This window comes from Puma concolor, chromosome D2 (genome assembly GCF_028749965.1).
Source record: "Puma concolor isolate L17-30 chromosome D2, mPumCon1.1.hap2, whole genome shotgun sequence".
Lineage (NCBI taxonomy): Eukaryota > Metazoa > Chordata > Mammalia > Carnivora > Felidae > Puma > Puma concolor.
In genome coordinates this window covers 7,636,814-7,659,770 of record NC_141677.1, presented here as the reverse complement: position 1 = coordinate 7,659,770, position 22,957 = coordinate 7,636,814, and the positions used below count along the sequence as shown (strand labels likewise).

Below are 22,957 nucleotides of genomic sequence, written 5' to 3'. Positions count from 1 at the left end.
GCTGGAAACAACCCAAGTGAACACTGATTGGAAGTGACTTAATAAATTCCAACAGATCAAAGCAGTGGCATTTAATGCAGTCACTTGAAAATGTGCCTACCTGGAATAATTCTTATGATACGCTGCTAAGAGAGAAAGTCCAAAATAGGTAACATTCAGACCAGAAGACATTTCGATCTTCATTCTTTTATTTAATTATTTTTTTTTACAAAGGAGGGGGCGGGGGGGGGGTAGAATGCAGCTTCCTGGGGCACACACCTCCATCCATCTGAACTGGAGCTCTCAGGGCTGAGGTCTGGAAATTTGCATTTGCTTTGAATTTCCCCAGGGCGTTCAAGGGCAGTCAGAGAATTTCTGCACTTGAGAATCCCCAGATTAGAAGACGTAAGGCTGCTTCCACGTGGGATCTCAAAGCAATTCTGAGGCTCGGAAGTCTAGAGATCATCTGACTGTTTGCATTATAAAATCCAAGGCACTAATACAGATACAATGGGGGGGCTGTGCTGGAGGGGGTTGGGAGGGAGGCTGAAGTCACCTGAAGATCAGCATTGCCCACTCTCCAGTTATAAGGCGTTAAGCCTCCGGTCTAGGGGCCCTCACACTGTAACCTGCATGAGAAAATGTCCTTGTTCTTAGATAGTACATAGTGAATATTTAGCAATTAAGGGGCATTTTGTTCACCATGAACTATCAGACCGTTAGGAAGAAAAAAACAGTAGATAAGCAGATAGATGATAGGTGCGTAGATAGGTTGATAGATGCACAGCTACACTGATACGTGATGGATGATTGACGGACAGGTGAAAGATAGCTAGACGGACGGATCAAAGGGAGGGTGAAGGAAAAGAAAAGTGGCTAAACTAGAAAATTAGGTGGAAGATACATGGACATCTTTGTCCTCTTTTTGCCTCGTTTCTGTAAGCTTGAAATTATGGCCCAATAAAATGTGACCCCACAAAGAAGAGGATTAGGAGACATATCGAACACAGTAGTGACCTCTAGGACGTGGATCGAAATCACCAGGCCACGCCTGCTTTTCCATCGCTCTCTTATTCAACCAACATCAGTCAAGGGTCTATTCTGTACCAGGCTCTCCATTCAGAACACTTGGGAAAGATGGGAGATCAAAGCCGTTTCCTGCCCTCACCACCGTCCTATTCGAGCTAGGCTAACACAAAATGCAGATTCGGGGCCCTGAGACGGAATCAGAATCCCTGGAGAAGGGCCCAGGGACCCGGATCACAGGAAGGTTCCACATACACTAAGGCAGCGTTGCTTTTCAAAATATGGGCTTTGTTTCAGAAGCGGTTCGCAATTGCAATTTCATGAGCCAAAAAGGTTTTTTTTTTTTTTTTTTTTTTTTTTAATTAAAATAACAGAAAGAGAAAAAAAGATCAAGAATGCTGACACATGGTGAAGAGTGGCCATTATTGCGTAATGCGTTGGCTTCAGTGCCCTCGGTCACCATGTGAACCGGGTTTCGTATAGGAAAGCACTGCCATAAACTATGGCCCGTGAAATATATCCCTGCCCTTGTCCTCCATCGCCCCCGTCCCCGCAGCTCTCCCTTTGTCCAGACCTGGACGGGCCGAGAGGCTGGGACGCGTCGACCGCCCTGAGAAGGGGCAGGCTGTTGAGGGAATGTGACTCCCCGGGGCACACCCCCGTCACCGTGCACTGCCCGGTCTTGTGGCAGGGCCCGGAGCTATCCTGTCCCACAGGTGGCCGCGTCTCCAGCCCGTGTGCTGTCATTTCCTGTGATGGACACGGCCCCGCTCAGCACATCTCTGTGCCAGCACCCTGGGGCAGAGGTGGAGCGTCGGACAGAAAGGGACCGAACGTTTCCATTGACTGGGATGCTTCTCGACGCAACAAGAACAGAGGGCATAATGCGTGCGACCAATTTCCCGGGCCACGGTGCCGGGTATTTGATTCAGGCCCCTCACGTCACATCACAATCAGACGCGAGCCCTGCTTGTCCGACCCAGAGGAGAGACAGCAGTCGTCCGAAATCAGAACGAAACAGGATGGGGTGCAAAAACCCACATGAAATGAGCTTGAGAAATCCTCCCCGGGGCTCTGGGAACCCAAGAGCCTGCTGAGCTGACCAGACGCGGGGGGGACGATCCTGCCGTTGACACGTGCACTGCACAAAGACCCGCTGTCGCCAAGAAGAGACATCCGAAGACTGGCTCGGCCGGCGGAGGCCCTGGGTCACATCAGGGCAGTGGTGGGGGAGTCGAGAACCGGGTTGGGAAGCAGAGACGCGCCCCGGAGGCCTGAAAAACGCTTTGCTCTCCATCTCGGGGCCGAACGAGTGCCTCCTAGAGAACGGAAAACGGAATTACTCAAAGAAAAACCGTCGACCTCGCAGAGATGATTCCTTTCCTGCCCCGAGTCTGGGAAGCGCCTCCGGGGAAGCCGCAGAAATGAATTTGCTCAGCCGAACAGGGCAGAGTGAGATACTTCCCGATTTACTCGGTGACACGACGCAGCACGAGAAGCCGTCCCTTGTCCACCTCAAAGCAAAGCACCGAGGGGCGCCTGGGTGGCTCAGTCGGTTGGGCGTCCGACTTCGGCTCAGGTCACGATCTCTCGGTCCGTGAGTTCGAGCCCCGCATCGGGCTCTGTGCTGACGGCTCAGAGCCTGGAGCCTGTTTCGGATTCTGTGTCTCCCTCTGTCTCTGGCCCTCCCCCGTTCATGCTCTGTCTCTCTCTGTCTCAAAAATAAATAAACGTTAAAAAAAAAAAAAAAAAAGCAAAGCACTGAAATGCTTGATTTGGTGCCGTTGTGGTAGAAATGCCTTCTATCAAAGGCAGGCTCCCACACCGCAAGCCAGAGATAAGTAACAGAGGAAATCGTTGAGACCGTGACCTCTCGGTGGCCTCTTAGAGCCGAATCTTTGCTAGACCTCAGACTATCACACGGGCCACCAGCCCGCCAAGAGGAGTTTATGGGCGAGCGGCGCGGAAGGCACCTCAGCACGCAGAAGCCTGGCTTTCGAGCAGCTCGAGGAGAGACATTCCAAGGGAATTTCTTGTTTGCTTCCCCGAAGCAAGGATTTGATGTTTAGGTGGAGAAACCCTTCTGGGAAGTGAGCTCATTCCTGGGGTTCCGCTGGGGTCATCCAGAAAGGTGTTTGCTTGGGATCTGGGATGGTCATCCAGTGGTGAGACGTGAGTATTTCAAAAATGTGGTCTCTCACCGACTGGCAATAAATGAACTGGCAGGATGTCACGAGGGCCTCTCCGGCCGGTAGATTCGGGTGGTGGGTTAAATCAGCAAACATTCCAGAGTGTCTGCTGTAGGACGGGCACTGCGCGGATGCCTCAGAGGATGCTGGGCAGAACCAGACTCACGGGGGGCCGGGGCAGGGGCGGGGCGGGGGGGGGAGCACCGAGCAGATCAGTGCACGGGCTCCCCTCTCAAGACAGTGTCACAGCACACAGGGGAGAGACTCCTGGTGCCCACTTCCAGTTTAGGAACCCCCGAGGCCCAAGACAGGCAAGTGAGGCTGAAGGGGACCCGTATCTGACAAACAGGCTTGGCCTCTAAGTTGCCCTTAAAGTGCCTGACCTGAAGACTGAGGCAAAGGCAGAACAAAGTGGTGGGGGGAGGCCCGAAGACAACGCGGGACCCTCCGTGGGATAGAAAGGAGACCCTGACCACAGGAGGGGTCCGGTGGGTCCAATTTGCATCTGTGAGGGACAGACACAGCAAGGAGTTCCCAGGTTGAGAGGGATTCTATATGTAGAAACAGACGTCATGTCGGACTCCTCTCCCGTCTCGTCAAAGAGGTCATCTGGGTCCCAGAATCTAAAAATGGCCTCAGAGTTTGGAAGGCTTCTGTCCTCAGCCGGCGTAGGGGCCTCATCTCAGCCCTGCACCTTCAGAAGCATGAAGGAGTCCGGTGAGGTAAGCGATTTCAAAGTTTGCTTTAGGACGCAATTCAAACAATTTCTGTTCGTCATGTAAACAAGCCAGCCACTTACAGGAGGAGCAACTCTTGGGGTTGAAACAGGCCTTCCTGGGTTCCCCTCGGGGCCACTCAAAGGACAGTGGAAGCCACCACCGATAAGGGGGACTTCTCAGGACCTCGCGGCCTGGTTCAGGAACACTGTGACTGTTGGGAACGCCCCTCAGACGTTCGTGGCTTCTATCCTTGGCCCACTGCGGGACAAGTGCATCCAAACAGTGCATCTGACCCAGGGAACCCTGGGTCCCCTGCCCCAGCTCACACTCCCTCTAGGAGTGAGCTAGGCCGGGCCCTGGTTTGGGGTTGGACGAGATTGACAACTGAGACTTGGCCAATGTCACTGTCCCTTTGGTTTTCTGCCACGGCATCCAACAAACAGTGAAAAAATAGGAAACCGAGGGACAAAAAAGAACTAATAAAATGCTTTCAAGCACGGGACCTTAGTTTAGTAGACTAATCCTACTTACATACGGAGAAACTGTTCTCAGGAGTCCCTCGTAAATACTTCTTTATTCAGAGAACTGTCGATTCACGTCCATCCTTTGTGAATGCCAAACTAGAGTCTTGGGCATGAAAACATTTTATTCAATCTCACGGTTACCAAATATTTTTTAAAGTGTCCAAAGAAGTCTGATATATCGGGTTCACCTGCAGTTTGCATTAGATTGCTTTTTCCCCAAAGAGGATAGGCCTTCCCGAATTTCACCCATCTGTGATTGCAGACTCCCAACAATTCACACTCCAGTGAACATTTGGTGGTTATCTCTCTGACATGCACTGTCTTTCCTTCCAAAGACTTTGCTTGGATGGCCTTGCTTTTCCTATCCCGAGTCCGCAGAGTCTGGAGGGGCCTGCGTGCTAAGCCCCGGGGACAGACGGGATAGCTGCTAGAATCCATAACTTCTTCTCTGGCTTCAGCCAACCTGAGCTCGCTTATTTAAGTCACTTGTGACAGAACGAGTTCTAGTTGATGCAATGATTATGGAGCCACTCCTGGAAAGGAAGAGTCTGCTGCTTCTGGTTTCTACAGGTTAAGGCCACTAACAATACTGTAGTCATTGTAGTGTCCCTGCAGGCCCTCCACCTACAGCTTTCCACACATCGTCTCATCGGCACTCTTATCTCCATTTTACAGATAAGAAAACTGAGGTGACTAATGTCATGCTAGCTTGAAAGTGGCAGAGATGGAATTTAAGCCCCAGTGGGCCTAATGCCAAAGCCATGCCCAGCCATTATGTGGTAGGCACTGTGTAGACGCTAAGAACAGAAGGGCTCTTTTTCTCAACCAAACGTGGTAGGGGAGGGCATCTGGAAATATATGGAAAGCTCTCTGGTTGTCCCAGGGACTGGTTGGTGGGGACGCACCTGGAATTTAGTGGACACAGGCCACAGATGTTCAATGGTCTGAAAGGTGCAGGACTCTCCTGCCCAACAAAGGTTGATCAGTAGTGATTCCACTGAGAAACCCTCAAGCGTAGAGTTAGGTACCGAGATAATCCAACCCAGAACTGGAGGCAGATATGAGAAGAGATGTAATGAGTGTTGCTTTAATAGAGAAATAAAAATAAAGTTTAAAAGCCTATGAAAAGCCCTTAATAAAACATGGCGTCATCCTTAAGGCATCCCACCGCCCACCGTTCACAGAACGTTTTCTGCTTACGAGCAAATCTCACACCAAAGTTTCCCCTTTGGATTGTAAGCCCATAGAATTTGGTGTCCTTCCCAAGATGTTTAAGATACAAGTTTCTCTGAGAATTGTCCAGCCATGGCCACTCTCATCCTGTGCGGGTGTGGCCTCGAGCCCCTTGTGAGGTTACTGGATCATGTATGCCCTTCCCAGTCTGCACATCCAGATTGTCTATTTCCTTTTCTTCTTCTTTTTTTTAATACTCATTTACTTTGAGATAGAGAGAGAGAGCACAAGCAGGGGAAGGGCAGAGAGACACAGAGAGAGAATCCCAAGCAGGCTCCACACTCAGCACAGAGCCTGACATGGGGCTCGATCTCATGAACCATGAGACCATGACCTGAGCTGAAATCAAGAGTCAGACCCTTAATCAGCTGAGCCCCCCAGGTGTCCCTATGTCCCTTTTCTTCCCCATTTCTTCTCAGGCCTCCTTTCCATCATTGGTCATCTTTTTTTTCTTTTTCTTTTTTTGAAAAGACTTTAGTTTTTATTCACTTAATTAACTAATGAATTAATTTAAAACGTTTTTTTTAATTTTTATATTTAAACTCAAGTTAGTTAACATACAGTGTAGTATCGGTCTCCGGAGTAGAACCCGGTGATTCATCACTTACGTACGACACCCAGGGCTCATCCCAAGTGCCCTCCTTAACGCCCATCCCCCAGTCAGCCCATCCCCCACCCACCTCCCCTCTAGCAGCCCTCAGTTTGTTCTCTGTATTTAAGAGTCTCTTTTGGTTTGCCTCCCTCTCTGTTGATATCCTGTGTTTCCTTCTCTTCCCCTATGTTCATCTGTTGTGTTTCTTGAATTCCACATGAGTAAAATCATATGATATTTGTCCTTCTCTGACTATTTTGCTTACCATAATATATTCTAGTTCCATCCATGTTGTTGCAAATAGCAAGATTTCATTCTTTTCGATTGCCAAGTAGTATTGCAGTGTGTGTGTGTGTGTGTGTGTGTGTGTGTGTGTGTGTGTGTATACATACCATATCTTCTCAATCCATTCATCTGTCGATGGGCATTTGGGCACTTTCCATAATTTGGCTCTTGTCGATAGCGCTGCTATAAACATTGCGATGCACGTGCCCCTTTGAATAAACATTTTTTGTATCCTTTGGATAAATACCTAGCAGTGCAATCGCTGGGTGGTAGGGTAGTTCTATTTTTAATTTTTTTAGGAACTCCCGCACTATTTTTCGGAGTGGCTGCACCAGTTTGCATTCCCACCACAGTGCGAGAGGGTTTCCCTTTGTCTGCATCCTCGCCAACATCTCTTGTTTCCTGACTTGTTCATTGTAGCCATTCTGACAGGTGTGAGGTGGTATCTCATGTTGGTTTTGATTTGTTTTTCCCTGATGATGAGTGATGCTCAACATCTTTTCATGTGTCTTCGCCGTGCGGATGCCTTCTTTGGGAAAGTGTCTATGCTTGTCTTCTACCCATTTCTTGACTGAATTATTTGTTTTGCGGGGGGATGAGTTTGATAAGGTCTTCATAGATTTGGGATTCTAACCCTTTGTCCGATATGTCATTTTGCAAATATCTTCTCCCATTCTGTCGGCTGCCTTTTAGTTTTGCCGATTGTTTCCTTCGCTGTGCAGAAGCTTTTTCTCTTGACGAGGTCCCGATAGTTCGTTCTTACTTTCGTTTCCCTTGCCTCTGGAGACGTGCCTAGTGAGAAATTGCCGCAGCAGGAAGTTGCCGCCTGTTTTCTTCTGCAGGATCTTGATGGTTTCCGGTCTCACGTTTAGGTCTTTCACGCATTTTGAATTGATTTTTGCGTATGGTACCATCGTTTTTAAAACGTACTCAAAGCCACAATGTGAGGGTCTGACCGCACCGTTCAGATTTCTACAGTTTGTCGGTTACACGCTCTTCCTACTTAGGCGTGGAGGAGATATCACTCGTGTTTTCCTCCAGGAACCCAACCCCTGCACCCAACATAGCAATTCCTCTGGTGCTTCTTGGCCTTGCAGCAGCGTATCCTCAAATATCTGCCAAACTGTCGGGGTTTTCGCTCTGTGAGGTTTGTAATTCATTAAAAATAGAACTTGTGGTGGATCAGTTTGGCGTTCTGGAAAGCAGGCCGTGAGATGCCGGTGGGAGAGCTTCCAGACAGTGATGCGGGGCTGGCATCCGTGCGAGAAGAAAAGAAGGAGCGGGAGGTAGGAAGAGCCAGAACGTGCAACCTTGAGCTTGGGTCAGGCCGGCCCTTTGAGCACCAGAGCAAAGATCAGCCGAGCGAGCAAGGAGTGACTCGGGCAGAAACGGCCCGGCTCTTGTGCCCCCGCTCTGCTCAGGGCAGCACCTGGCCACTGGCCAGCTACCTTCCTCCAGCAGCACACATGGCATTGTGGGTATTCTTAAAGTGGAAGTCGTCTGTCACGGAGCTGTGCGTGTGTGTTTGAAGGAAACAAGATTGCCTTGAAAGCTGGGGTCTGAACTGTGACATGATGAAACCCTGGTAAGACCAGAATAGCATCTTTCTGTCTGGGAGATCAAGCCTCACCCCCAACTTCTAGGCTGCTGGCCTGATTGAAAGAGAATATTCCACCACTCTAAAAAGGAATGGAATTAGAAATGCCAAGAGTGCAAAGTATTCTGGGACGGCTGGGCATCCAACATTCTGCGTTAATCGTAGAGGGAGAAAAGTCCTCTGTTTTGGCCAGAAATCAGGGGAGTTATTTTGGGAGCAGCCTCCTCCGTGACCCAGACATTACCATTTGAGGTTCAAAGCTCTGGAGGACACAGCCTCGAGCGTTCTTTTCCACTGCCCTGTGTTTCTTTCTTCGTGGGTCTTTGTGCATAAACCTGCTACAAATCCGGCATTCACCTTCTCAAGGGAGCCTGCGGGGAAGCTTAGACAGGGTGAGCTTTCCTGGGAAGTGACTTCCCTGCCTACCCAAGGGCTCTCGTGACTCACAGATACCTGGGTCCTCAGCCTGGTTAAATAAATAAATAAATGAACGAATGAATGAATGAATGAATGAATAGCATTCAGAATTTACCTATGCAAACCAAGTTTTACCAGCCCATCTTCTGGCAATAGAGTACCCCCTATAAGAAAACCCCAGAAATGACAAGCATTTCTCTAATTGGCAGGACGTTTACTATGCGAATGTCTCCAGCACGAGCCGCCAGCCGCTGGGGAGATGAAGGGAAAGGGATTCAAAGAACAGTAATGCGTGACGCTAGTCTTGAAGGGGCGACTGAAGAATCCTCAGATCACCTGCGAACAAACCAAGACCCTCTCCTTTCTCAAAAGGGAAAGATCAGCCGGCTATAACCGCTCGTACTAACTGTGCAGGGTGTGAAAGTAATTTGCTTACAGTAACCCAGGCAGCAAAAGGCTGAGCTGAGGCCTGAACTCAGGCATTCTGACTCGTTCCTGGTACCCTAGCCATCCTTCCCTATGACCCAGTCACTGTGATCCGGGCAGATCCAGCCGGGGTGGGGGGGTGGGGGGCGTGGGGAGAGCGGTGGTGCCGAAGCTTATACCTTTTGTGGTGGAAAGCTCTCTTTAAAAAAAATACATGTGAAAATAAATTTAGAAGGGGTTCTCCCAAATGGGGAAGGACTGAAACTTAAGCTTCATTAGCTTACCAGTAAATCCACTTTTGATTGGGATAATATAATTGCCAACAGGGTTAATAGAAAGAATCATAACGATTCTTCAAATCCAAATATATGAAAACCGGGCTGGTTTGGGATTTTCGAATTTACTTTGATTAACAAAGGTGTTCTAGGCATTCAGAGACGTTGAGCACCGCACCCTCCCCCGCTCCAACCACCGTGTGATTTTTCTGCACCCGACTCCTACCCCACCTGCTCGAACTCAAATCCTCTTCGTGTTCCTCAACCCAACTTCTTAACAGTCACTATAGCTAACATTACCATGTGCATCAGGCATTGCTCTGAGGTTTTAAGCTTTTTTCACTCTGCCGATTGTTTTTCTTTCATTTATTTATTTTTTAATTTATATCCAAGTTAGTTAGCATCTAGTGCAATAAGGATTTCAGGAGTAGAATCCAATGATTCACCCCCTACATATAACACCCAGTGGTCATCCCAACGAGTGTTGTTGCCCCTTGTCCATTTAGCCCGTCCCCCCACCCAACACCCCGCTGGCAACCCTCAGTTCTCCGTATTTAAGAGTCTCTTATGTTTTTTCTTCCTCCCTGTTTTTATATTATTTTTGCTTTCCTTCCCTCATGTTCATCCTTCCCTCATGTTATATATATATACACCACATCTTCTTTATCCATTCATCCATCGATGGACATTTGGGCTCTTTCCATACTTGGGCTATTGTTGATAGTGCTTCTATAAACGTGGGGGTGCATGTGCCCCTTGGAATAAGCCTTTTTATATCCTTTGGATAAATGCCTAGTAGTGCAATTGCTGGGTGCTGGCGTAGTTCTATTTTTAATGTTTTGAGGAACGTCCCCACTGTTTTCCAAAGTGGCTGCACCAGTTTGCATTCCCACAAACGGTGCAAAAGGGTTCCCCTTTCTCCACATCCTCGCCAGCGGCTGCCGTTGCCTGAGTTGTTACTTTTAGCCATTCTGACAGGGTCTGGCTGCCTATTAAAAAACTTTGTATCGTTCTCCCTTCTCAGAGGAGGCGACGGGGGCCCTGAGAAATTAAACAGTTTGTCTCTGAAATGTGCATTCTTCACCAAAGCCCCACAGCGCTTCAAGCAGCCGCGGCAAATCAGACAAGAACCCGAGAAGCCTTCATAGGGCCCAGAATGAAGTGTGATAATTACAATGTCTTGACAAGTATCAAGGATCAATGCTAGATGTGCTGTTAGCCGCGGACTGAATCCTCGGGTCAGAATCCTTTTTTGGCACCTGTGAATAGTGCAGGAACCACAGTGTAGTTCAAATCAGCAATTCTGAGCTATAGAAGGCCTTGAAAATGTGTGATTTCATGGTAGGAAGTACTTTCCCCCCACCCCCTCACCCCCCGCCATGGAGTGCAGATTTTGAAGCCCAAAGAATAAGCTTGGCAAGGCCTAAATCTAAATGCTTCTCCTAAATGTTATACTTTTTGTAGTTATTATTGAATTGCCTGTACCAGAAAGGTGTGCTGAAACCGTGTGTGTGTGTGTGTGTGTGTGTGTGTGTGTGTGTGTGTAAGATTATCTGGTCAACTGGCCTGGCCGTCTTCCTGGGGCTGAGGCACCCTGGAGAGTGCATATCTGAGTCATAGTCCTTAAACGTCAGTGTTTGAAAGAACTTCAAAATTTACCTGCCTCAAACCTTTCATTTACCGATGAGGGTCGTGGGACCCTGAGATATCAAAGGTCACAGAGCTAATGAGCACCCTTCAGTTGACAACTAATTGAACACCGAAGGGACTCGGATAGAGGGCTCTGCACTGCACCATGCTGTTCCGTGGCTAACACAGACTATGTGCACAACACCAGTAATCCTGCAATTAAAAACAAAATCTGTCGGGGCGCCTGGGTGGCTCCGGTGGTTAAGTGTCTGACTCTTCATTCCAGCTCGGGTCATGACCTCACAGTTCGTCAGTTCAAGCCCCAGGTTGGCTCTGCGCGGACAGTGCGGAACCTGCCTGAGATTCTCTCTCCCTCCCTCTCTGCCCCTCTCCTGATGGCTCTCTGTCTCTCCCTCAAAATAAATAAAAATACACTTAAAAAAGAACTGCTGTCTATGACATAGACATACAAGGTCTCCCTTGGTCTGGGCTCTGCCTACAGATCACCTCCCACAGATCCTCAGTATGAACTCTCGGTCTTTAGATTTCCAAGAAAATACTTACTGTGCACTCTTGTCTTAGCTCGGGCACTCTAACGATACCACGCACGGGTGTCTTATAAACAAACGGAACAGACTGTATTCCCCACAGTTCTGGAGGCAGACAGTCTGAGAGCAGGGTGCCTGCATCGTTGGGGTCTGCCGAAAGCCTCTTCCAGGTTGCAAACTGCTGGCTGCTTGTTGTTTCCTCATGCGGTGGCAAGAGCAGAGCTCTCTGGACCCATCTTAGAAGGGCACTGATCCCATTCATGACCCGATTACCTCCCAAAGGCCCCCTACCTCCAAAAATCATCCCACTGAGGATTCGATTCCAATACATGCATGTGGGGAGGGGGACACAAACGGTCAGGCCAGGGCAGTTCTCCTGGATCTGAGCCTTTCTATAGGCTCTTATCTCCATCTGGGTGGCCTTTCTTATTGCCCAGCATCTGAGATCCCTCATCTGTCAAAACTCCGAAGCACGACCTTCACAGGGAAGCTTCCCATGAGGACCCCTCATGCCCCACCTGCCCATCCGGAAGGGATTCATCCGATCCCTATTCTCCTTCCTCAGTGCACAGCTGTCTGGGGGTGGGACGCTTACCCCATTGTGTTTGGGCTCTTGGTTTAATTTTGTTCCTTCCATTAAACTCTGAACTGACCAAAGTCAGACGTCCGATGCTGCTCATTTTTGTAATCATCTAATGCCTCGCCTCTTAGCGAATACTGAAAAAAAAAAAAAAATGGTAACAATCACAATTAACATTTAATCTCTACAATAAGCCTAAGGGGAAAGCACAGTAGGGGTACACATTACCAGGGTTCACCAAGATTTCTTGCTCTCGAAGTTAGCCGTGGCCACGTGACTCGCTTTGACCAATGAAATTTAAGCAGAAGCGCTCTCCATCACCTCCGTATATCATCATCTGACAGCAGGTACCCTTTCCCCTGCTCGGGTGGACCCTACAGCCTGGTCCTGAGCAGGCAATGTCATCCGGTGGTGAAGCTTCCCTCACCTCTGCTGACCCACGTTGGACATATAGTAGGGGTGAGAAATAAATCTCTGTTGTCTTAAATCACTGAATTTCATGTTCATTACTGCAGCATATCTAGGCAAATCCTTCTCTGACTCCTTCCGGTATCCTCCGAATTATCCGTTCCCTAATTCTATCTGAACTGTTGGCGATTGCTCTCGGCAAGCACATACGCATACAGTATTTTTTCCTAGAAAGCAATAAAGAATGTGCTGTTGGTGTGTTTGTTTTGCAGTAAGGCTTTTTAAAGTCATGAAAAGTTCTTTCTTACTTTCTGCTAAGCAAACGTAGTATCTTTCATTAATGTCAAGCACAAACGCTTGTGTCTGACGTAAGTGATATCATATACTATTTGTCTTTGTCCATCTGACTTATCTCAGCACGATGCCCTTAAGGTCTGCTCTGACTTCCTTAAAGAAATGTTCATTTTTATTTATGTGTTTTTAATGTTTGTCTATTTTTGAGAGAGAGAGAGAGAGAGAGAGAGAGCGTGAGCATGGGAGGGGCTAGAGAGAGAGGACCCTAAGCGGGCTCTGCCCTGACCGCAGTGAGTCCAATGCGGGGCTCGAGCTCATGAACTGTGAGATCATGACCTGCGCCAAAGTCAGACCCTCAACCGAATGAGCCACCCAGGAGCCCCAGAGATTTTCGTTTTAAAGAAGAAAAACAAAACAAAACAAAACAAAAAGGCAATTCTCTTTTCTAGTGGTATCAGTGGATTGGTAAAGTACTGAAATTAGGTCAGATGAAGGGAATACAAATTCAAGGCTAAGGAAAGCACTGCTGTTTGTCTAAATCAGCCCGAGGACCCTTCCATAGAGGCCTGAAAAGCACAGTGCTCTCCAGGAAGTCGGGTTAGTATGCGCTAAGATATGAGCAAAGGACTCTCTTACAGGAATTACCATTAATATCAGTCAGTCATTATAAAGCCAAATGAGTTCCAGTCCAAACTCTGCCTTGTTCCATGATCACGGTCACATCATTTCACCTCTTGGAGTCTTAGTTTTATCATCTGGAAAATGGGCAAATAACAGCTACCTTCATAGAGCTACTGCGTGGGTTCTATCCTTGCAGGAGCTCATGTTTATAAAGCCCTTAGCACAGTTGCCCAAATGATAGGCATTTGGCAAAGAGAAATCTTAAGCCAGCCCTCACTAACACCTGCCGATCTGCTGATCTTGGAGGAAAGAAAAAATCAGAATGGTGTCATGAGGAAATGCCTGCGATGCCCAAGGGAACCAACCCAAGTTCGCTCATCTTCCCAGTTCCTGTTCTTTTGAGTGATTTGTTGGTCGAGGAATTATGACGTGAAACGGGCACAGAGGATGTGTTCTTTTAACCTCGGAGCCAAGGATTCGGGTGCGGTTAGATATTTAGTAACCCCTCCTCTCGGCCCCGATCAATCTCGCTCTTCTGAAAATTCCAACTTAAACTTCTGCCTCGTCCTGTATACATTCCGTGCCTCTGGTTTTATTCTTCATACGCCTGGGGAAAAATTAGCATACGCCACACACAGTGAGGTAGCCGGGTTTTCATTTCAGAATGTACTCGGTTGGTAGCTATAAATACAGGTATAGAGATTTTCCTGACTCAGTTTACAGGTGGAGACTGTTGTGCAGGTAGGCCATAATTCATTCACCTGGTTCCCAGGGACAGTCGTGTAAACTGTTTCCAAGTAGGACTTTCTTTTCAAAAGCCTTGGCACCCATAAGCACATATCCTTAAAGCCCATTTAAGTTGAGGAAGGGTATTAGGCTCGGCACTGGAGGTTACTCCCCGCGGTGATGGTAGGTAATATATTTCCTTTTCATTTGTGCAACTACCCCCTTTTCCCAGCCCCAATTAAAATTATAATTAATGTCCTATAAATATATTGATGTGATGGCTTCTGCCAAGTTGGAAATGGGGATCATTTTGCTCACTCAGCTAGAGGTGGGGGTCTTTAGCAACCCCTCTTTCCTCTGTCTTCGTACCTTCACTTTACCAACTGGTCGCAAGGTGAGACCCGCCGATGTGATTCCCAGCTAGGTGTTCTCAGCCCACTCCCGGGTACTTTTCCACACCAGTCCTTTCGTAGCTGATGATTAATGTGGTACGTCCCACACCATACTTTAGTGCTAAGTAGGAAGGAACCATTATGTGAGGACATTGTCTACTGTTAGCTTTGTGTTTAGAATTAGAAAACGAACAAAGTCCACAGGATGAACGTCCGGGAGAAACTGGGGTGTCCAAAATGTTCTTTAGCTTGAGGGATGTGCGCTCATCAGTAGCAGAGCTCCATAGCCTCCACTCTTCTTCCCCCACTTCCTCATGATCTTTGTGCCAAGGATCCCTGGGTCTCGGGTGAGAAGGTGAGCCTGTCTTTTCGGACATCCAGACGTTACAAGCCCAAACACTCCTAAGGCAAGAGAACGTCTACAGAATTTCGTCAGATGGTTTCCATTACCACCTAATGGCCGGATCTTAGGCTTGGGATTTGTTCCTAACCATTGCCTTAATTCACCTTGCAGATTTGAGTTTATTGTTTCCCCATTACGTCGGTGTGTCCATTGGCACAAAAGAACGAACATTTGTGCTCATCCGATAAAAATTGCGCTTTGCTTAGAGACCTCCCAGTGAAGTGAGTGGCCATGATTTCCATGCATAGAAGGGTTCGACAGTGAACATTTATCATATTATGTATTTCTCACTATAGCCCGAGGAGGAAGGCATTACGACATCCTCTGTTTATAGCCATGGAGGCTCAGGGAAATTAACTAGTTTTCCCAGAGTTCTCACAACAAGTGAGTGGTGGGGTCAGGGTTCAAAATGGACTTTAAAAGACGGTTCTTTCCAAAAGTCAAATGAGATTTTATTAACTAGAACCCTAAATGCATAATCTTAAACCTTTATCTTCAGTGTCCCAAGTCCTCTGAAAATGTATGAGCAAAAGACTCTCTTCCAGGAATTACCATTAAAATCACAGCCATTCAGCAAGATTTATAAATTACCCTTTACGTCTTACCATGAACGACGGCAGTAACATTTTTGCACTGCAGACTCCTTTCAACTTCTCAAAGTCCTATCTGTGCCTATTGATGCATTTTATTCTCCCAGAAATAGCGTGATTCCTCAGAGATGAGGTCAAAGAATTTGCCTAGTCAGTTCTGGTTTCCTGACCCTTCCTCCGTTGAAATTTCTGTCAGGAGGAGGACTGTGTTTATGCACGTGTGATTCAATTATTGTATTGATATTTCTTAGGTATAAAATAAGTGTTTGCTGCAACAAACCAAACAGGTTAGGCCTGTTTTTGAAATTCATCACTTGCTCCTTTCTTTTTCCAACCTCACTCTCCTGAAGCTGTCCGCGGGAACGGATTGGTGTATAATCTAACACTCCAGACTATGGAAATCCATACTTCAACATCATAGACTGAGTCATGTAGTAAAACGTCCTTCCTCCAGGAAGTCAGGAAGTATAGTTTTTACAAATGGCGGCACAGGAATCCATCTGAGATTCTCCCATCAGCCTGAGAGTCAAGTTCTGCCTTTCCTATTCATCCTGTGCCTGAATTCTTCTTCCCAGCTAGACGCCTCCCAACCTGACCATCTGCAAAGTAGGTCCGGGATTAATTGGCACTGGGGCTGAGCTTGCCATGTTCCCAGTTTGTCACCCCCCTGACATAGTATCTGTTCAACACACTACATGAAGATTGTGAGCCACACCCATTCTGTCACCGTAGCCAGTTGCCCATCAATTTCCACCAATGATAAGGCGGATTGTGTAAGAATCTGTGCACACAGTCCTCCCTGATGCGAATGCAGTGCACCTTCGGCGGCCCCCTTCCTGCCATTCCCCTGACAGCACGAGAAATGTCTCTCGGGCTCTGTCCTAAAATCGTTTTACGATCTTTTAACTTAACACTCATATCGCATCAATTGTGACATCATAACGCGATTTGCATTGATTCGAAGCTGCCATCGGGATGAGCTCATAACTATGTGAAAACCTCCGCTGAGTAAATAAAGGACTGATTTTGAACATGGGGAATGATGTAGGCTGGAAAGATCATGGAAAGAGACTAGAAACAATACAAGCTCAGTAGGGAAATTTTAGACATCAAACATTTTTTTTTTAACACAAAATACCAAAGGTCACTAGTCTCCCACATCAAATGCACAGACAATTTTTTTAAACAAATCCATTTCAGTCTGAGTCTTGAAACAAGTCTAAAATATGTGATTTTTGTTATGAAGATTCTAGGATAATTTTAAATTTGTTGTTTTTAAAAAATGAAGGAGGAACTGTTTTGGATGTCAGAGGAGGGGTGGGCGGTTGCGGGGGGGGGTGGGGTGGGGAGAATGGAGCCATGGCCTCTCTGTCCTCATTCAGCACGTGAATTTCCACCTATCCTGAGTGGTTGACATCCGAAGAATCTCAAAGTGCAGAATTCCAAAATCATCCTCATTCGCAGGCTTAAGATGCCACCAGAGAGGTTCCAAAATGTGGCTTTGTGACACTTTTTGAAGGGCTGGCAGCCCCCTTTATACTCAATGAAGGCTGACTGGAGCACCCACAGTTGGCCCAAGATGCAACTTCTGCATTTATCTTGGCAAACAGTTTGACAAGGGGGTGAGGTTTGGCCAAGGGTGGGTGGAATCAGCATGCAAACGTTCCTTCGCCCATCTCATCCTGTCTGAAGAAGGCGGATGGAGATGGAAGGTTTTCAGGCTGAGTTCCCGCCGACCTTAACTGGAAATAACTTGCTCTCTTTCACATCTGCAGCTGTGTCCTCCTCAGGGAGTTGTCCAACTCAATGTGATTTTAAACATCTGTCAGCTAAATCAGAGCTCCAAATTTAGCACTCGGGAACATTATGTGGATTTGCGATGCTCAACTGGAGAACACTGGATCCATAAACCAAGCTCACATGAGACAGCCGGGTGGTATTCTGGTTGGCAATTTCATCTATGACACATTTATTTTGCCTGCACATTTATGAACATTATGTAAAGGGAAAGAGTGACCGTTTCCCTGAAAACGGCTTTCGGAATCGCCGCAAGATCAATACCAGAATGCAAAGTCTCTGCACTGGGAACACTGACTGTTTTCCTACCCAATCACTTGCCTGCAATTAAAAACTATTCCCAACGGAGTCATTTTGTATGAATTTTCTGAAACTCTATTCTCCACCCTGAGCTGCCTTTCTGGTCCAGCTACAACTTTCTTCCCCTGTGCCCATCTTGGAGGGAGATAAGCTTTGCGTATAGTCATGGCTCCAAGTGGCCATCTTTGAAGATCTCTAGGATGCAGAAAATCATCCTTTTCCTCCACTGGGCTGACGTTCTGAAGAGATGTGCTGTTGTTCATGAGGACCACGAAGCAAGGCCTTTGCTCAGAGACTCCCTCTTGGCTGAGGCAATACCCCTGAACGGCTGGCTAACAATCCTTAGTGCACGTGGGGGTCTGTAACCCATTCGGTCAGTTCCTGAGATCATGGTATCCTTGAGGGGAAAGAGGGGGTGGGGGAAACAGCCTTGCAATTCAGTGTGAGTTCCCAACAGATGATTAACCACAGCAGACTAAAACTTGTGAATTTCCTCTCCTTAGGTTAGTGCCAGATCTCATAGCTCCCAAAGTCCTCGGACAGAATTAGTTACCCCTTCCTCTGAACTCTGGAGAGAGCCGGTGTGCCTCTCATCTGGTATTGATGCATGGTATCATGAGGGAGGATCTTCAAATGCCACTGAGGTCTCTCAGGGGGCAGAAATGGCGTTTGATTTGTCCTACATGCTCAAGATTAGGACAGGCCTGTAGACAGTGGCCAACTAACATTTTATAGATAGACGGACTGGCACTAGTTTGAATAGCCTAAGAAGGTACGGTCTAGAAGCAAGGAAAGGTGGTCCAGGCACAGGTGGCTGGCAAGAGAGCCCTTTACAGAGGTGCCCTGGATAATCCCAAACGGATTATGGACATATTTGGGCAACAGGCTCAACACTCACTTCTCTTGCTTTGGAGAGAGGGCAGTGCTCGAGGAGGCAGGCAGGGGCTAGGACAGTGAAGAAGTGTTGCCATCTACACGGGGTTGTTCCCGGGGGCTGAGCAAGTCGTGGTTTCTACTTCATGATGTCTTCTCTTCGGCCCCTGAAGATTAGATTGGCTGAAATTTATTCCTGGAAGGCCTTGATTTCTTCCCCCTACTTACGCCCACGTAAGGTAATAAATAGTTAAGACCAAAGACTGTAGTAGCATCAGACAGACCAGGGTTCAAATCCCAGGGCAGAAGTCGTTAAGGTGGATTATCCTAGAAAAATTACTCAACATCTCTGAGCTAACTCCTTAGGTAATGGGAGGGATTAAGTGAGCCAGTGTGAGTCAAGTCTCTGGCGAATGTTCAGCGTGGCCGCTCTTATCAGCATTACCGTAAGTAGTTTGGACTCTTTTATGTGCAAGAGATAAGAATGAGCCAAAGCTGGCTTAACTGAAAAACACAGGTGTGTGCCACAGACGTCGGGAGTGGGAATGGACCTGGGCCCCACGGAGGCACCATCCCGTCCACCTCTCTCCGCACATAATTGCGGGAAACCCCACCTCTCGGCTAACATGTCGCAGGTTCAGCTACAAGATAAGCCTTTCCCGTGGCTTTAATGGCACACGTCTAGGGGAAAGGCTCAGGTAGACTCACCTTGAATCTGGCGCTTGTCCTGCTCATGCAGCTGTGGCAGGGGTTAGGCACAGGTGGGCACAAGGTCATGGCTATCCAGAGGTCCCCCACCCAGGCTCCCTTCATTGGTGCGGAGGCTGGCAGAGGGGGAGGACTGTTGGCTTTGGGGGCAGGAGTTCCTGCTGAGATGGGCCGATGCTGCAGAAATTACCTTCAAAGTATCACAAGGAGGAAGGATGGGACACTTAGAAATGCGTGAAATGTACTTCTCTCTGGAGAAAAGCCCACCCAAATACTGCAAATAGGTTATAATCATAACTACGTTCATTTCCAAAGGTAAGGATTTATAGGGAGCATAAAGAAATTGTTTTTATGTTATGGCGATGATTTTTTAATGCCCTTTGATTTACTAACAAAGTTCTGTTTAACGTGGAAAGGCTCCTGCAAGGATTAGTAACCGTGAGCCTTTGCCACCTAGCACCTTAGCAAGGATTAGTTGACAGCTGGCTGAGGGCCAGGCCGCAGGGGACAGATCCAGGCCTGGAGGAGAGGAGGCAGGGAGCAGAAAAGTGCCAAGGGCGCTGGAGGCAAGCTTCTTGTTCTTCGCAGCGTATGGGTACTAAGCCCCTCTCTTCCTGGAAAGGCAGAAACCTGGCTCAGAATTCTGAAGCCTCCATCGCATTTTCACAGGATGTCAGTGAATTTCAGGCCAGAGAAAGGGCAGCGGGCTACCCGTGAACTCCTTTGATGATAGGAAGGCAGCGGGGACATTGGGAGAGGATGCCACAAGCTTTATCAGGGCAAAGCTGGTGCCGATTTCCAAGGGCTGTGCGGACATCGTGTAGAAACACGTCTATAGAGACAGAGCCCACGTGGAACTCTGTCCCCGGCTCCCACCTCTGGACGCAGTGAGGGCGACCAGGGAGAAGTCTCTCCGTGTGGACCCCTCTCCCTCCAGCCTGAATGTCAGTGTGCTGCCTCTTTAGCCGTCGTTCCTTTCAGGGATTGGGCAGGACAGATGGTCACTGTCATGTTAGAGCCAAAGCCTGATGAGGCAACTTCGAGAGTATCGTGGAAGCTTACCCCCTACCCGCAGAGACAGCCCGGAGCCCCCGGCCTGGCCGGGGACCGAGGCTCCAAAATGCGGTGGGTAAATCGCACAGGCGGCCTGGTCTGGAGAAGAGAAGTGTTTTTGAGCTCGCTCAAGTTGGCTGCCCCGAGACATTGCCCAAACGTTTCCCTAAACGCTGCCTCTGTCTTCGACAAAGCTATAGAAGGCCAAAGAAAAATTCGGTGTGGCCCAAAGACTTTGGGTGAGTGTTCAGGGCCCACGTGTTGGAAGAGACCCTTCCCTTCTGCTGCCCCGGTGACTATTGTCTGAACTGAAACCCAAAACACCACTAACTCGTGTGATCTCAGCAGGGATTATCCACAGCCACAGGCCTCTGCGTCCCGTGACGTGTAGACCCGCAGAGTTATTCATGTCACACATGCACGACAGAAACACGCTCTCGTGAGAGTAGTCAACTGGTCAAGCTAGGAGCTGAGCACAGAACGGTGACTTGAACTCAGTCCTGCCCCAAGGGGTCTACAGTCCAGACAGGGGGAAAGATGCCTGAGGAACCAAGGCCAGCACAGGGGGGTAAATAAATGCTCATAGGAGGAAGGACAGGGCCCTTGACCCAGTGGACGGAATCTCAACAGCATCTTAAGATATCAGAGAAGGAGTCTCATAGCAAAAAGACCACAGCCCTGTAGGAAGGAGAGCACGCGGGCAGGCGAAGATGGGGTCACAAAAACTGCCGTCCCCGGACCCTCCAGCCGCAGCCCGGGACCCCCCTCTGCGCACGAAGCCCGGCTTCGAGCCCAGTGCCCAGAGACAGAGGTCTGGGCGTCTCTGTGGAAGGCTGGGCGGCGTGGGCGGTTGGACACGCAGAACTGAAAACACAGGCTTTCCTTCCAGGAATTATTACAAAATCTGACTCTCTGATTGGCAGCTTAGAGGACTGTCCGAACTTTCCGTCAGAAGAGGTTCGTCAGGTCCCTCTGAAGAGCGTGTCACACATAGAGGGCCTGCTGTGTGCGGGGTAGTGGGGATGAGACAGAAAGGAGGTACGACATGACAGAACAGAGCTGGGACAGGAGCTGGGGGTGCAGGAAAGAAGGAAGGGAAATGCAACGGAGCGGGAGGCCAGCCACGGGTTGACCAGGGGAACCCCCCCGCTGGCCGCTGTCTGGTCACTGGTCACCCGCAGTTGTGTCTCTGCAGACACGCACAGGGATGGGTAGACTTGGAAGAAGACGGTCCGTTCAGCAAAATAAAGCATTTCTGGGCAGTCGTCTCCGACACGCTTCGGGTGTGGGATAAACGTTCTGCGGTGTGGCACTCCATAGGGAGAGAGAAAGACTCCCTGGCTGGTGTCAGACACATGAAAAAGCTTCACTGAAATATGAAGTGAAGGAATCTTCAAACACAGGGGGTCCAGGGACTTCAGCTCCATGAGCATCTGCCCTAAGTCACAAGAAGATGTCAGAAACCAGATGCCGCTTGTGCGTGTGTGTGTGTGTGTGTGCACGAGGTGTGCGTGTGCCGGGGTTTGCAGTCCGAGACTTTTGATGAATTTCAGATCTCGGTCCGTTCCCCGCCCCTGATTCAAAAGTAGAGGACAGAGATGTCATCAGGTAGTTGCATAACCAGCCAATGCATTCTATACGATTTGGAACCCCTTGCTTATAGAATTTTAGAGCTGGGGCCACAGAAAGGAAATGAAGAGCCTGCCCATCATGATGCTGGGCTTTGTGCTGGACATGTTCACCAAGGTAATAAAATAAAATGACTGTTTCAAATATCTCATTTTATTTTTAATGTTTATTGATTTTTTTTTAATTTTTTTTAGCATTTATTTATTTTTGAGACAGAGACAGAGCTTGAGCGGGGGAGGGGCAGAGAGAGAGGGAGACACAGAATCTGAAACAGGCTCCAGGCTCTGAGCGGTCAGCACAAAGCCCGACGCGGGGCTCAAACTCACGGACCATGAGATCGTGACCTGAGCCGAAGTCGGACGCTTAACCGACCGAGCCACCCAGGCGCCCCAATGTTTATTGATTTTTGAAGGAGAGAGAGAGACAGAGCGTGAGCGGGGGAGGGCAGAGAGAGAGGGGGGCACAGAATCCGAAGCAGGCTCCAGGCTCTGAGCTGTCAGCCCAGAGCCAGATGCGGGGCTCGAACTCACCGACCGGGAGATCACAACCTGAGCGGAAGTCAGACGCTTAACCGACTGAGCCGCCCAGGCGTCCCATCAAATATCTCATTTTAAATGTAAAGGACACTGAGGGACACAAACAGCGTAGGTGCACTGTCCAAAGTCTCACGGCCGCTCCTCTTTCCTTCGGGTGTAATTCGTGTAAGCATAGCCCAGTGCTTGTCGCATGTCAGGCACTGCGTGTAGGACAGTTACCCAGACTTCTTGTCCAGGGCTCTCCTTTTATATTCTTTTACTTACGTAACTTAGAGGCATCGGCCTGCCTGTCATCTGTATGAGGAGCTTGAAGAGTGAGCGAATCACTTGATAGCAACCTGTATCTTCTCCCTGAACATGCGAGCATTTGATCAGTTGCAAAATATGGAGAAAATAGTTTGTCCTCCAAAGATGAAGCTCTTGTGAATTTTAGGTTTGCAGCTTTCTTTTTTCATGTTTATTTTTGAGAGGGGGAGAGAGAGAGAGAGAGAGAGAGAGAGATAGGGAACAGAGACAGAGGAGACAGAGGATCTGAAGCAGGCTCTGGGCTAACAGCAGAGAGCCCAAAGCGGGGCTGAAACTCACGAACCGTGACATCATGACCTGAG

At 48.4% G+C, this 22,957-nt stretch overlaps 1 protein-coding gene across 4 annotated transcripts in view; it reads left to right on the top strand.

Moving 5' to 3' along the window:
• The window catches only part of RNLS (renalase, FAD dependent amine oxidase), a 332,808-nt gene that overhangs the window by 275,869 nt on the left and 33,982 nt on the right, over positions 1 to 22,957 (top strand). Inside the window, exon 7 of one of the 4 annotated variants that reach the window (XM_086679512.1) lies at positions 17,229 to 17,598. The exons of the other annotated variants lie outside the window; for them this stretch is intronic. Coding sequence (XP_086535638.1) covers positions 17,229 to 17,417 — 189 coding nt within the window. The 3' untranslated portion in view covers positions 17,418 to 17,598. Of the gene's footprint in view, positions 1 to 17,228; positions 17,599 to 22,957 lie in introns of those variants that run through there. 4 annotated transcript variants of the gene reach the window in all.